This window comes from Dromiciops gliroides, chromosome 2 (assembly GCF_019393635.1).
Source record: "Dromiciops gliroides isolate mDroGli1 chromosome 2, mDroGli1.pri, whole genome shotgun sequence".
In the NCBI taxonomy this organism is placed as follows: domain Eukaryota; kingdom Metazoa; phylum Chordata; class Mammalia; order Microbiotheria; family Microbiotheriidae; genus Dromiciops; species Dromiciops gliroides.
The window spans coordinates 312254060-312270404 of record NC_057862.1 but is presented as its reverse complement, the minus strand read 5'-3'; the positions used below and the strand labels follow the sequence as shown (position 1 = coordinate 312270404).

Below are 16345 nucleotides of genomic sequence, written 5' to 3'. Positions count from 1 at the left end.
TTACAACTTATCTGAGTGATCTCTCCCAAGTAAAAAAAATTTTTTTTTTTTGCAGGGCAATTGGGGTTAAGTGACTTGCCCAGGGTCACACAGCTAGTAAGTGTTAAGTGTCTGAGGTCGGATTTGAACTCAGGTACTCCTGACTCCAGGGCCGGTGCTCTATCCACTGCGCCACCCAGCTGCCCCCCAAGTAATTTTTAACTTTTCTGGGCCTCAGTTTCCTCATTTGTAAAATGAAGGGCTGGACCAGATGACCTTTAAGGTCATTTCTAGCTCTAAATCCATAATACAATAATACTGGTCTTTACTGTGTGTTGAAAATGGCAACTCAAAGTTCAGGCTTAATTTCAGGAAAGAAAAAAAAAAATAGGGCATATCATAAAGCCTATCAGGGAAAAGCCCAGTGATTACAACATTGTGGATACAGAAACAACATGTCTATGACTGCAGTGGAAAACAGAACAAGGATAACTTCAGGAATACAATCAGAGAAATAACAAGGGCTACAATGCTTGTGGTTACTGGGCCAATAGCATCTTCAGGACGGAGGTGCCCAGTTGAGTGTGAAGGAAGGCAAAGGGTGGACCTTCCACCTGTGCACACGTGTAATCTGGACTGAGGGAAAAGTGGAACCAATGAGTGTCCGTGATCAGGAATGACGGGCTACTAACCATGTGGAAAGCAAGATGGATTCCCAATTCCAAAGCTGCAGTGGAACAGTACAAAGTGGGCAGGAAAGGAAAATGAAGAGAAAGCCTTATAGACAACAAAGACCTCTCAAGACCAGGGACACTAAGTGGGCTTCTTGAAGAACTCCAGCCTCATTAAGCATGGTAACTAGTGATGAAAGCAAAGACTGATGGAAAGGAATCCATTTATTATGCTAAATTTAAAAGTGTTACAATAACCACAAGTAGCATAATTGGCCTCAAGAGATTATATAGATGCGATGAACATGGAATGAGATTAAGGATTGGGATAAAGATTGGATTTGTGATTTCCTTGATGGAAAGGAAGGGTACCTTGTAATATTATGGTCTTAGAACACTAAGTCACTAGGGTCACACAGACAGGACTCCTCTTTCAAAGGCCAGTTCTCTATCCATTGTGCCAAGCTGTCTCTCGGTAAGATGAGGTTAGGTTAAAAAAAAATCTTGGTATCAGTCTGAATTGTGCAGAAGAGTGACCATAAGTTTCAATCAGAGGCAAAAACCTAGAGAAATATGGCCAAACCAATGTTTATAGCAAATACCATTAATTTCTAAGTATGTGATATAGCATGAACAGCTGGCAGCCTCCAGGCTTGGAAGAACAAAAAAAGTAACATTTGGACTTATATTGAAGAAATAAACACAGTAAGACTCACCACCTTAGTAAAAGATCAAGGAAAATCCTGTTATGAATTGCATACACATTGGATTAAAGGCTGCCTTTATTTGCTTATCCTTTTAGTCTATCTATAATCCCACAGATAACCAGAAGTATCCTTTAGTAATTCTCAGAACCCGGGCACTTCAGCATATCAAGACAGAATGGCTAACAGGCTGGTTAAAATCAAAGGGTTCAAGGGTTGTGTTCTGAAGATGAGAGGCCTATGGAAAGGACTGCTAGCTCTTTACAAAAGAAAGTTATCAGCTAATCTAGCAGGTCTGGGCTCTTGGATAAGAGCTTCTCTAGGAGTTGGGGCATGGCAGGAACCCTAACCCTTGGTTTGGCATTGGGCAGGTCATGGTACTATAGTCTAACTCAGAAAACAGATTTTCCTATTCCTCTTCTTGCATGTTCTGAGACAGCTTGAACTCTATTCTAGTTTCCCCAGAATAAAATTTCCAAAATTAATCAAATATATATTTTTTTCTTTTCAAATCAAAATGTTCCTCCTCTGGGAGAGAAAAATCCCAGAAATATCCCAGCATATGAGAAGTTTGATTCTATTTCCAGACAGCATTTCCTAACATAAAGAGAAAAACATATTGCCTTGGAACGTTGATGTTTCACTGAACCTCTGTCCATGACCTGCAGACTATAGCACATTAATCTTCTTTATATGCCTAAGACTGGTTTGGTTTCACACACCTTTTAACCTTCATCTTTTGCTTCCTGGGATAAAAATAATCCCGAGTAAAAAATCTGATTCTGCAATTTCTATGATTCTTTTCTAAATCTCCAGTTTCATTTTGGTGCGCACCCAGAATTTTCTTTCCTTGCTAAGTCATGGACCACATGCAATTTTAAGACGCAAAACGTCAAGCACCATTCTAAAGCTAACTTCCCATTAATATGCCAGTGAGTGCTAGGAAAGTATTTCAAGGTTCAGAAGAGGGATCCTTAACCTTTTTCCTATGTGTTGTGGAGCTCTTTGGCAGTCTGGTGGGGAGACTGGATCCATTGGAAGGATACTTGTCACCTACATTCATAATGAAAGGAAATGCTAAATTGCAGTCAGAGGTTAGTGAAAATAAAGATGTGGTTGGGTTCCCAATCCCCCCCCCCTTTCCAAGTTCGCAAATCATGGACCCCGGGCTAAGAATCTCAGCTGCTTACCAAGGCGGGGGGGCTCAGAGACCAATCTATCCTGATCTGTGCATTGCTTTAGGAAACACTGGGGGATGCAGGTGTGCAGAATCCCCAAACGGAACGTCACCCTAACACAAAGTGTTCCTCTGACAAATGTTTATGAGGACTATGGCGTTCTAAGATATATTTAGGAAGGCAATACCTACGGAGATCAGACCACATAGCTGTTCTCTGCCTGACACTGAGACCTGCCAGGGCTGTTTTCAAAAGGGAAGTGAAGCCAGATATAGGTCTAATGAGACCTTAGTAAAAAGATTAGAGGTGTTTGACTAAAATGGGCACTATATATATATGACATAGCAACATTGGAACTGCTCTGCTTCTTCCTTCATAAGACAAGAATAATACTGTTTACCTTGCGGTAAATACTGCAGGGCCCAATGCTTGTTTGATCTCTGCAAAGAGTTCTGACATCCTCAGATCAAAGGGGGTGCAGCCCACACAGTTCAGGGAGTGATGTGACATTGCCATGAGCTACACAGGTAGGACCATTATTCTCCTTGCACAGAGGAAGAATCAGATGTGTGCCCCAGAAGGAGTCTGAGCAATAAAGAGAAGCCCGAGCCCCCAGATGTTTATTCTCGGTTATACAGGCCCTGCCAGGGTGACTCAGCAGGGAAGCCAGAAGGCACATGCACCCAAAACTCTCCAGCGAGCATGAGGTCAGTGTCAAGCAAAGAGAGCCCACGCAGGCACATCCAAAGCAGCCTAGGAGGAGCCCCCTGAATAGCCCATCACACAAAGAGCGGAGACTTACGTTTCTCTGTTGCCTGTACTGTGTGAAAGAGTGTCAATGGTCTCTCGCTGCAGGAGGGTGGCTTCGAGTCATTGCTTTTCTTCCAAGATAAGCTCTGCTGGGTGTTTGTGAGAGCTTCAGGCACCGTGTTAAATATCTGTAAAAGGAAGTGGTCATGATGCTGTGAAATGGATGAGAAAAAAAACATACCTTATCCTATGTGATTTACAACTTGGGGAGCATGGGAATGAGAAGGGATCTCAGAATGCTATCAGTTCACAATTTCATGTACAATCATCTTTTTTTTTTTTTTTTTTTTTTTTAGTGAGGCAATTGGGGTTAAGTGACTTGCCCAGGGTCACACAGCTAGTAAGTGTTAAGTGTCTGAGGCCGGATTTGAACTCAGGTACTCCTGACTCCAGGGCCGGTGTTCTATCCACTGTGCCACCTAGCTGCCCCCACAATCATCTTTTTTTAAAAAGAATTTATACTATTCTATGGAAATGCTTGTATTATTCCATAATTTAAAAATGAAATAAATAAAAATTTAGGACCCAACCCCCACCAAAAGGCTATCAGGTTGGTTTTCCCTGCTTCCAAATGAATAGATCTTAAAGACCTTTGGGAAATGGGATTATACAGACTCTCTCCCCACAATGTCGGCCATAATTTAATCACATTTTCATGTTTTCTTTTGTTTTGAAATCAGTAGAAATGGAAAATAGCTATGCTTTGAAAGTTACTTCAGTCATGCCCAACTCACCATAACCCCATTTGGGGTTTTCTTAGCAAAGATATTGGAGTGGTTTGCCATTTCATTCTCTAACTCATTTTACAGATGAGGAACTGAGGCAAACAGGGCTAAGTGACTTGCCCAGTGTCACACAGCTAGGAAGTGTCTAAGGCCTGATTTGAACTCAGGTCTTCTTGACTTCAGGCCCAGGGCTCTATACACGATGCTACCTAGAAGCAGAGGGAAATTTTTCCCTCCTACATTTTCTAAATAATAACAATACTAAGAGATGTTGGCAGAGTAGATAGTGACCCCACCTTCAAGTTTGAAATATACAAGGCCCATATTAGCTGTGAGACTGAGCAAATCTCACTGAGCAAATTCTCAGGGTCCTAAGAAAACCCCCAAAGACTATACATTGTAGGACAGGTACAGCTATCCATTGGTAGAGAGAGTTAACTAATCGGGGAGTTCTCCATACCAATGGAATCTCTGCCTCCTCCCTCCCTCTCCCAAGATAAAACTGACAAAAGGGATAGAAAAAGGCCCACTTGTTGAAAGGGCAAACCAAAACCAATGATTTTTGCTCACTGGTGGACGTGGTTCCCTTATATGGCAAATGATACCATGTATTCTAATATTTCATAGTATTCTCTCATCAGACAGCATATATACATACACACATCCAACACCAACCAGCAACATCCAAAAGCTGATAGAGAAAAATTAAACTTTTTTTAGCTTTACAAAAATTTCCCTAAGAACAGCTGTTCCATATAGGTTGGCAGGTTCTCAAATCCCACTAGTACCAGCCATATTGTGAAATCATCTCAAGTCCCAAACACAGCTGCCTGAAAATGGAATTAGCATTTTCCTAAAAGGACTGGAATTTTTCAACAAAATGAAGCAAACTAACATCAGTAGATTCTTACCTCTCAAAATCCCCAACTAACTTCCCCTCAAAACAAAAACAAAACTCCAAACAAAACAAAATAACAAGCAAAACCTCCCTACCCCACTCTCAAGAGACACAACTTTTTGAAAATTCTAATGTGGCAGACACCTCAGGCTTTCAGCTAAGTCAATAGAAAGGGGAAAAAAAGGTTATTGGTCAATAGGTATTTCAGAAACAATATATAAACCCTCTCCGCACTCCAATTCCTGGTCATAAACGTGTGTGTGTGTGTGTGTGTGTGTGTGTACGTGCACACGCTCTCATTTTCTACCTCTCATCTGGAGCGTAGCATAATCAAATTAATAGTATCTGCTTCTGGAAGGGGCTTGTCAATTGACAGTCCAGTGTTTCCACTCACTACATTCCTGACTTCCCATATTAAGCCTTTGTGCTCCTCAATCAAAATATAAGCTCCTTGGGGCAGCTAGGTTGCACAGTGGATAGAGTACCAGCCCTGGATTCAGGAGGACCTGAGTTCAAATTTGGCCTCAGACCTTTGACACTTATTAGCTGTGTGACCCTGGGCAAGTCACTTAATCCCAATTGCCTCACCAAAATACACACACACACACACACACACACACACACACACACGATCCTTGAGGGTAGAGATGATCTTTTGTATCCTAGTACTTAGCATAGCATCCAGCCCAAAACTTTTTCATTCCTTCCTTCCTACCTTCCTTACTCTTATTCTGCAAAGATGTCTGAATCACTCACTTACCCATTTCCCTAGGGTTTCTCTAACCTGTACAACTATTTACTCTCTCTTTAGAAATTCTTAATGATGCTGCCAAAGCTGAAACATTAGTAACATCCTTATATGGTCCCTGAAAGCTTATGAACACTTTCATATGGCAACCTCATTTACATGTAGGGCAGGTACATAAAATAATTTTTATTTTGTAGATGGTACAAATTAGGACATTTGCTTAAGGTCACAGAACTAATAAGTGGCAACGCAGCTGGTTCCTAATCTAGGATTCTCTACATTGCACTGTCTTCCTAAACAATTACTGACCTTCAATATTCAAGGAACACAATAAAGAAGCATTTCTATTAGCATCTTCTTCTATTAGTATGGTCTCAGATACATAAGCTTCAATAATTGCTAGTGAGAAAGATTTTACATCCTATGTTATACTGTAGCAAAAGACAAGGCCTTGCTTTCCACAATGAAAAAACTGGTTATGGGCCAGCTAGGTGGCACAGTGAATAAAGTACCAGCCCTGGATTCAAGAGGATCTGAGTTCAAATCTGGCCTCAGACACTTGACACTTACTAGCTGTGTGACCTTGGGCAAGTCACTTAACCCTCATTGCCCCGCCCCCCCCAAAAAGAAAGAACAAAAAGAAAAAACTGGTTACAATATTTCTTCCATTTCTTAGTCTTATGAGAAGCATGGCATTCCTTCATCTTTGTTTTTGTAAATGAAAACAAAACAATGGTACAGAGAAACCGAATGATTTATACAAAGTGACACAACATAGCATATTAGTTACAGGTCTGGGTCTTGGTTATCTATTGCTAATCACCTTGAGTTATGATGTCTCTTTCTGGAGTTACAAAAATTGAGATGCTTTTCCCAGGGGAAATTAAGAAAAAGCCCAATCTAGTGTTTCCCGTGCTGACTTTAGAAATATGCATCCAGGGGAAAAAATATCCAAGAGGTATTTTCATGACAAATTAGAATCAAAATCCTGACAATTCATTCCTTGGTTTTCCTAATCACGTGAGGCTGATAGATTCCAATAGCTTCAGCATGGTTTCCTGAGAACAGTACTGGGACTGTACTGATCATCTACTCAAATACCTTCAGTAAGTACCCCCTGACTAATGGATAAAATTTAAACTGCATTCAAGGTACTCCACAGTCTTGCACCAACCTCCCTTTCTAGCCTAATGTCATAAATTCTAAATTCCTTCTAAATTCTAGTCCAACTGGACAATTTCTCTGCCCCTGTTCCTATCCTGCCCTCTGTTTCTGTATTTTTGATCTCCCTATACATGGAATGGAGGTCAATGCTTCTAAATAAGTTTTTGCTGAATTAAATAGGAATCTAGTCATGCAGATTCCAGATCAAGTGCTGCAATTTTTGCCAAGTCACTTGACTGCCTTGTTTCCATTTACTTTTCCACAATGTGTTCTACCTACTTTAAAAGATTATTTGGAGTCTCAAATGAAGAAATGTATTCAAAAACACTGTGGAAAAAGCATAAAGTGCCATACAGGTTGTCCCAAAAGTCTTAGTGTGGCTGCCTACTTCAAAAACTATTGAAGAGGGGCAGCTAGGTGGCACAGTGGATAGAGCACCGGCCCTGGATTCAGGAGCACCTGAGTTCAAATCCAGCCTCAGACACTTGACACTTACTAGCTGTGTGACCCTGGGCAAGTCGCTTAACCCCAATTGCCTCACCCACCCTCCCAAAAGACTATTGAAGAAAGCTGCACTAAGGCTTTTGGGACCCTCTGTATATTAGGGATCAGTAAATACCATGATTAATAAAGGGTGCTTTTTTGGTGTGTGGAAGGGGCAGAGGGAAACTGGGTCCTAAATTTACAATTTTACTGATGCATTTTGCTTGACTATTACAGCATATACTCTTCCACAAACCCACTCTCAGAGTATACTCCAGATAAATAAGAGGGATGTATCTTTTAACTCTTAAAGAATGTTACCAACACTCACCATTATATTTGATGAGGGCTTTCTTTGCCTATCTCAATGTTTACTTTGTTTACCTTGTTGTAGTCAAGTCTATTGTCTTTCCATTGATTCTCATTTATGTTGCAGTACCATAAATAGCATTGTGTTCATATACCTTAATTTGCTCACTGGGCACATATTCTGTTTCTAGCTTTTTGCTGTCACCAAGTTAATGCTTTTGTACCCAGGGGGGGTCTTTCTCATTTGTCAGTGACCTCCATAGGAGTACAGTTCCAGTGGCAGAATCTAAATGTCAGAGGATAGGAACAATTTGGCCATGTCTCTTGCACCATTTTAAATTGTTTTCAAGAACAGATGAATCAATTTACAGCTCTAACAGCAGTGAATTAACATGTACATCTTTAACATGTTGCTTTAAAAAGAACCATAATATCAGGGCAGCTAGGTGGCGCAGTTGATAGAGCACTGGCCCTGGAGTCAGGAGTACCTGAGTTCAAATGTGGCCTCAGACACTTAACACTTACTAGCTGTGTGACCCTGGGCAAGTCACTTAACCCTAATTGCCTCACTTAAAAAAACAAAAAACAAAACAAAAAACCCCACAATACAAAACCGACACAAGAGAGTCCTTTAGCTTTGAAAATGAACAAGAGTCTATCTAACAAGCAAGAAACAAAAGTTATTGCCTGAAAGTTTGGGAAATTATATTTCCTAAATAACACCTCTAAATTTTATGCAGTGATTTTTTAAAAAACCAACAGTTTCTTAAAAGGTGTCCATTCTTTTTTCTTAAATGGTCTGTTCCTTAGGTTGAAAAATTAGTATTAAAAGGTCAGATTGGAGATGTGGGGAAAGAGAACTCAGCCAAAGAACTGACTCTTTCAAGGTTTTCTGAGTTATTTCATTATCATTCAGCTAAGGGAGAAACAAATTCAATTCAATAAGCATTTATTAAGGACCTGGCCCAACTATAAGCATGAAATACAGGTACCAGAAAATGGAAAACAGCTTCTACCCTCAAGGGGTTTACCATTTACTCAGTTAAGTAAATACAATTTGAGGAGAAGAGAAACCAACAAGTGAAAGGATTCCAGTACAAGATGGCACCTGAGAGAAGCCCAGAAGGAAACTAAAGATTACAAAAGGCAGGACTGGAGATGGAGTAGATATTCTAGACATGTAGGGAGAGCCTGGACAGACACATGAGATGGAATTCCAGGTTCAGGGATCCTGTCACATCAGAGGACCCGAGTGAGATTTCTCTACATTCTATTAAGAGCACAGGAGCATGATTTCATCTGATAGTTCCACATTTTGATAAGACTGCCACCTGATGACATTTAAGGAGCTTAAGCAATCTAGGAATCCCAGATGCTTTATAAGTGAATACACAAATTAGAAAGAAAAGTAATTCCATTTGCTAAGTGCTATGCTAATATTATCAACATTTCAAGATCCCTTCTATTCCATGCAAGAATAACTTGACCAGGGTAGCTAGGTAGCACCATGGATAGAGTGCCAGCCCAGGATTCAGGAGGACCTGAGTTCAGATCCGACCTCGGACACTTGACACTTAATAGCTGTGTGACCCTGGGCAAGTCACTTAACCCTCAATGTCCCACCAAAAAAAAAAAAAAAAAAAAGAATAACTTGACCAATGGCCCAAGTTGGGTGGCGGGGTGGGGTTAATGCCTAAACCCTTTGGTAGCTCTCCAGGGAGATTTGTAGGGAATAGTAGGGAGAAAAGAATTTAAAATGCAAATGTAACTCCTGTTATATACCCAGGGCTACAGTTGTTTCTTATATTTCTTTTAAGAAATCCAAGTCTAGGGGCAGCTAGGTGGCGCAGTGGATAAAGCACCGGCCCAGGATTTAGCAGGACCTGAGTTCAAATCTGACCTTAGACACTTAACACTTACTAGCTGTGTGACCTTGGGCAAGTCACTTAACCCTCATTACCTCCCCCCACCCCCCAAAATCCACTTCTAACTATCTAACATTTGAATAAGCAAAGAACATAGTATACCAAGTATAACACAGCAAACTGGCTGCTCCTTTAATATGAAATTCCCAGAAAGATACATCAGTTACAGTTTCCTCATCTTTGAATTCACATGCTGCTATACTTCTACCTGGTAATCAGCTCCCCTCTCAGACACCAAAGTTGCAAAGACAGAGCTCACCAGTGTCTTCCTTCCAATAAATTCCTCTCCCAAGAGACACGAATCAGGAACGTTTGCCAATGCACACATGCACTCTGGCAAGAAGTATCCCATTCCACCAGAAATCCTTGCCAGTCCTTCTCCTATTTCGGCACATTCCCACAATTCATTTCTTCATCCTCAAAAATACTGTGTGGGTGGGGCAGCTAGGTGGCGCAGTGGATAAAGCACCGGCCCTGGAGTCAGGAGTACCTGGGTTCGGATCCGGCCTCAGACACTTAACACTTACTAGCTGTGTGACCCTGGGCAAGTCACTTGACCCCAACTGCCTCATTAAAAAAAAAAAATACTGTGTGGGTTAGCATGTTACAACAACAAACCCCCTATTATTTGCTAATTGGTGTCTGCGAATATCTCAGATTATTTTGAAAAACAGCTTAAGAGTAAACAAAAAACATGCATGGGAAGATCCAAAATTGTTGTCAGTTTAAAAATCAAGGGCCTGTTAAGCACCTTACATATGATATGAATTTAGACTTTAAGATCCATGAGGACAGGGACTAAGCTCTATATTCCTAATTGTCCAAACACTGAGAATAATGTCCTGGATGCAGTAGCCACTTAATAATCCTTTGTCAAATGAGTGAATGAACAAATGTTTGTTGATGATGGCATCTTTAAACTAGCACCATTGGGGCATCTAGGTGGCAGTGGATAGAGCACTGGCTCTGGAGTCAGGAGTACCTGAGTTCAAATCCAGCCTCAGACACTTAATTTACTAGCTGTGTGACCCTGGGCAAGTCACTTAAACCCAACTGCCTCACTAAAAAAAAAGAAAAAAAAGAAAGAAAAACAACCCCCCCCCTCCCAAAAACCTAGGACCATGACATTACAGTATTTCAATACTCCAAAACAACTATGACTTCACTAGTATCTTCCTTGACAAAGTATGTCTTTAATTTTGCACATGGAAATGGAGTTGCTGTGGCTCCCAAATTTATGATGATACCAACCTGGTGATGAACCTTTCCAAATTTGGTCGCCCTGGTGTCAAAGATGGCATACCTTCCAGTCTATCACTCAATCATTCTGGATTAGTAGGATGTGACAAACCTTGCACTCCACTGGTATGGACTGGTATGGTATGAATCCAGGAGTCACCTCCTGGCAGCAGAAGAGGACTTTGGCAGAAAGCAGATGTCTTTGTGAAAGATCTGCGATTCCTGCAGTACAGGTATCTCCCAGAGTGGGAGCTTCTTCCACTAGTATAAAGAGCTACCAATTTATGATCTTGACTATTAGAACCTATGTCTTCCTGACTCTAAACTCAACACTCTAACCACTGTACTTTGCTGCCTCTGGCATAATAAACTCATTTAAAACTAAAACATTTCCCACCATGACTGATAATAGGAAAATCTGACTTGAAATGATTTCCTGTCCAGGGGGCCAAAGTATAGTATTGGAGAAAACTCAATAATGATAATCTTTTATTGATATTTAACATATTTAGTTTAAATGCAATTGTTCAATTTATGTATTAGAATCAGAGGTTGAAAAGTTTCCAAGTTTAAGAAAACTTCACTAATTTGGGCTAACTGGGATAAAAACTAGTTTAAAATAGTGAAAATCATGAATTATTGAGTAGTTTGAAATTCTATTTTATTACTTCTCATTACATATAATAACTAAGAGGTCATACTATAACTTGTTTAATAAAAAGGATCACATCTAATTAGCGTGCATGCGCGCGCATGCGCACGCGTGCACACACACACACAGGTTCCCCCACATACCTTCTTAAACTTTTTCAACTCATGACCCCTTTTTGCCTAAGAAATATTTATGCAACCCCTGGGTATATAGGTATATAAAATAGGTATGCATAAACTTTTACTGTTACCAAATTTTTCACGAACCCCACATTCACTTATGCGTCTCCATATTTGATCTCAACCCACAGTTTAAGAAGCTAGGCAATAGAGAAGGAAATGGAAAACCACTCCAGTGTGTCTGTGTATATGTCTGTGTGTATGTGTATAGGCAGTTCTCATTATTGTTCAGTTGTTTTTCAGCTGTGTCCAAAGTGGACAAGACTGTAGCAAAGACACTGGAGTGGTTTGCCATTTCCTTCTCCAGCTTATTTTACAGATGAGGAAACAGGATTAAATGACTTGCCCAGGGTCTTACAGGTAATAAGTATCTGAGGCCAGATTGGAAACTCAGGAAGATGAGTCTTCCTGACTCCAGGCCCAGCACTCTCTACGGTGCCAAGAAATAGCTTATTTTCTTAATTACGTTAAACATTTCCACTGTAATTTTATTTCCTTGACTAACTTGCTCACAGATTCTTTTTTTTTTTTATAGCTATTTTAACCCAGTCAGGATCCAAGTTACTTTAAAAAAAAATTATTTATTTCCCAAGTTACTTTTCTTTCTTTTTTTTTTTTTAGTGAGGCAATTGGGGTTAAGTGACTTGCCCAGGGTCACACAGCTAGTAAGTGTTAAGTGTCTGAGGCCAGATTTGAACTCAGGTACTCCTGACTCCAGAGCCGGTGTTCTATCCACTGCACCACCTAGCTGCCCCTCCAAGTTACTTTGTTTTGTTTTGTTTTGTTTTTGTTTTTTGGGTTTTTTTGCAGGGCAATGGGGGTTAAGTGACTTGCCCAGGGTCACACAGCTAGTAAGTGTCAAGTGTCTGAGGCCGGATTTGAACTCAGGTACTCCTGAATCCAGGGCTGGTGCTTTATCCACTGCGCCACCTAGCTGCCCCCTCCAAGTTACTTTTAAAAGTCAAATTAAGCAAGTCTGAATTAATGGAATTTTATTAGACTGTAAAACAGTGCTCTTATCATCTTGAACTCAGACCAAATGTCACCTACATATATCATTAACTTTTGCATGTGGGATTATATTATAACCAAATATGGGAATGAACACATTGTGACATATAACAAAGGGGGAATTATTAAGGACAAGTGGAGAAAAGGGTATCATCAAAGAATGACACTGTGTGAGTGAGGGATAACTGATGAACTGACAGCCTGTGGGCTTCTTTGGTACATAGCTAAGTTGTGATTAATGAGTTTGAATGATGCAAAATTTCATGCTAATTCTAAAATGAAACCACAGTAGCATATAATGTAACCTAAAATTCAATTAATGTGATCCACGCCATCTCCTTGTGGGTGACACTGCCATATCACGTATGGAAGTGCTGTGCTGCTTCATGCCATATTACCAACAACTGTGTAATTTTTTTTTAAAGAGCCCTTAATAAAATGGATAGAAGGAAGAATACTCCAGATGGAAACACTAGAACCAAAATTGGATGAATGACCTGAACTGGCTCAGGAAGGTATTCAGGACAGCAATGGTGATGGTGGTGGTGTTGATGGTGACAATGATGAGCAAGCTCTCAAGAGCTTACTCCCACTCACGGTTTCCAAGCTTGAAGTGTGGCATGGCATAATCGACAGCTAGCTAGTGACATGGAGGCTACTGATCTCATCAGTGATAGCTTCCTCAAGCATCAACTCACCATGAAGTACAGAGCGTGAGAGCTGATTTTGAGATCTCACCAATCTCAGTGTGTTCTATTTTTATTTTATTTTATTTTTTGTTTTTTTTTGCAGGGCAATGAGGTTTAAGTGACTTGCCCAAGGTCACACAGCTAATAAGTGTCAAGTGTCTGAGCCCGCATTTGAACTCAGGTCCTCCTGAATCCAGGACAGGTGCTTTATCCACTGCGTCACCTAGCTGCCCCTCAGTGTGTTCTGACAGCAACCTCTCCCTTGGTTTTCAGAGAGCAGCGAAGGTAAAAATGTTTAAAGCAGAATAGTATACAGGACAATGCCCTCATCGTAATGTTTTAAGAATTTTATTTGCTATACTATAGATTTCATGTGTTATAAAAAGTGAATATTATCTGAAATAATAATTTTTTTAAAAATTGAGATGTTAGCACAAAAATATTTTGTAAACTGCATTTTATGGGTCATTTCATGGTTACTGTGTTAGGAAAAGTGTACATTGTAAGAATTAATGTCTTATTATAAAGAACTGCATGCAGAAAAGTGTACTTTTAGAATTCTCTAACAAAAGATTACAGTTTTTGGTGGTCACAGAAACCTAAACCCTTATAGTTTCAAGGTTATTAACATTCATGATTAAAAAAAAAATTTTGCACCATTTTCTAGGAACATTATCCCCACGAAAGTTAATGATTGACCGTATACTTATTTATATGTACTTATTTATATTTGTATATAAATATATACATACATATATACTTGCACATAATTATTTACTTATACTTTATACACATACACTTTGTACATGATTTCCCCTTCAGAATGTAAGATCCTTGGGGACAGGGATAGTTTCTCTATGCCTTTGTAATGCCAGAAGCCAGGACAGTGGCTGGCATACACTAGGCACTTAATAAATGCTTGCTGACTGACTGGAGTTATTACTCATTTGTTAATGTCTTGAATAGAAGAAACATGAAACAGTGGAAAGAATATCAGAAGACATAAGAAGACTTTAGAAGACTTCAGTCTCAGCTCCATCACTATAGGACAGTCTGAAGCCTCAGGTTACCAATCTGTAAAATGCCAATGTAGTTAAATTGTCACTCACTAGAAAACGTAATATATTAAAACAAAATACATTTGAATACTTAACAACCTAATAATTAAGCCTTTCAAGTTTATGGTAATATTAGAATTGGCTCATTTTTTTCCTTCCCATAAATTTCAAACAAGATTCAACATTAACTGCTTCTCTTGGGCTAATTATGATATAATATGATTGTAGCATATTCTGAATTTTGGATATTAGTCATGCCATAAGCAAACCTGAACCCACATCAGACCATAACAAATACAGCTGAATTCCTATCTGCTACAGGTAACTTAGAATCTCAAAGAATTCAGGGGCACCATATAACATGTGCTTGGGTGACATTCACTATAAGATGTACTATTTTTTTTAGGGGCAGGGGAGAGATAGCTGGGGTCATTCTGAAGCATTAAGGTAGATAGGAGATAATTCCTTTATAAAACAATAACTACCACAGCTCTGAATAAAATGTGTGGCCAACCAAAGCACAAATGGAAGGAGCAAGGACTCGGAGATAATAAAGCAATTGGCTGTTTTTGTGATTGGTGACCTGCTGCTAAGGAGGTCCAAGGACTGTGGGGACATGATCTCTTTGGCCTACATACTAATCACACATTCTCAGAACACCATGCTGAGACAAAGTAGATATTGTACTGCTTTGGAAACAATTGATCCAGATCAGATATGCTAAAAAAAAAAAAAAAGACAAAACATCACAATACATACCTACCTACCCACCCACCCATCCCAACCAGCCAAACCTCTGCTAGTCAGAAGGGCAGCTGTGCTCATAACCATTGCTGTATACAGAGACAACGTTGGCAGTTCAGGACCCTGTAGGTGTTGGCCTGCTGACAGTAGCATCGATAGTTTTAGTTTTGCAAGTTCTTAGTGGTAGAATTAGTGTCTTTGCAGAAGGTCTCGGCTGTCCATAGGGTAAATGTAACTGACCAACTATTATGGGGAGATTTAAGTCTCTGTACTCTGCAGAGAAAGGGAAAACTAATTAAAAAGTCCCACACTGATCCTAAGGGCCATCTTGAACTTGGCAACTGGGACAGATTATGATGTATCTGATGGTCCACCTGGAAGTAGATGGCGCAGAGACAGGTTTAGAATAGATCCACAGTCATTGAACAGATCAGAAGGCTACTTTACTAGGAATTTTCTCTGAAGAAAAAAAATTCCAATGACTGGGCATCCCTACTGGCTCAGAAGGAAGGAAGGGAGGGAGGGAGGGAGGGGGGGAGGCAGGGAAAAAGAAAAAAAATCACTCCTGGCTTGGATTAAATTCTAACAAGGAAATGAGCTAGGGAGGGGAGAGAAAGAGAGAAGGCCATAGAAACAACTGGAGGGAACAAGTCCTTATAAAATTCAAACCATGAAAACTCCAAAATAGGAACCAGCTCAGCTTTCCAGAGCAGACAATCTGCCAGTGACTAGCGGAATGATGACATCATCACCCAGGACATGGGGGTGAGGTGAAGAGTGTGAGGAGATGGCTACTGCAATGTTATGTTATTACCAGGAGAGCAGTCAAAGCACTATGGGTTGTGAAAATATAATTGCTAAACACCTATCAGTTGCCAAAACTGCTGGAGTCAATTGCATTTTATCACTAGATGTAGATTCATCATATGAAAAGAACTTGTAGGGGCAGCTAGGTGGCGCAGTGGATAGAGTACCAGCTCTGGAGTCAGGAGGACCTCAGTTCAAATCCAGCCTCAGACACTTGATACTTACTGGCTGTGCGACCCTGGGCAAGTCACTTAACACCCATTGCCTCACAAAAAAAAAAAAAAAAAAAAAAGAAAAAGAAAGGAAGGAAGGAAGAGAAAGAAAGAAAGAAAGGAAAGAACTCGTGTAGTTCTATCAGTATGTAGGGGCAAT

The 16345-nt window shown here is 40.1% G+C and overlaps 1 protein-coding gene across 4 annotated transcripts in view; it reads right to left on the bottom strand.

Moving 5' to 3' along the window:
• Positions 1–16345, bottom strand: part of ARHGAP26 (Rho GTPase activating protein 26) — a 518996-nt gene that overhangs the window by 98769 nt on the left and 403882 nt on the right. For all 4 annotated transcript variants that reach the window (XM_043983690.1, XM_043983687.1, XM_043983688.1 and 1 more), the window contains exon 19: positions 3335–3470. In XM_043983690.1, the coding sequence (XP_043839625.1) occupies positions 3335–3470 (136 nt within the window). The remainder of the gene's footprint in view (positions 1–3334; positions 3471–16345) is intronic.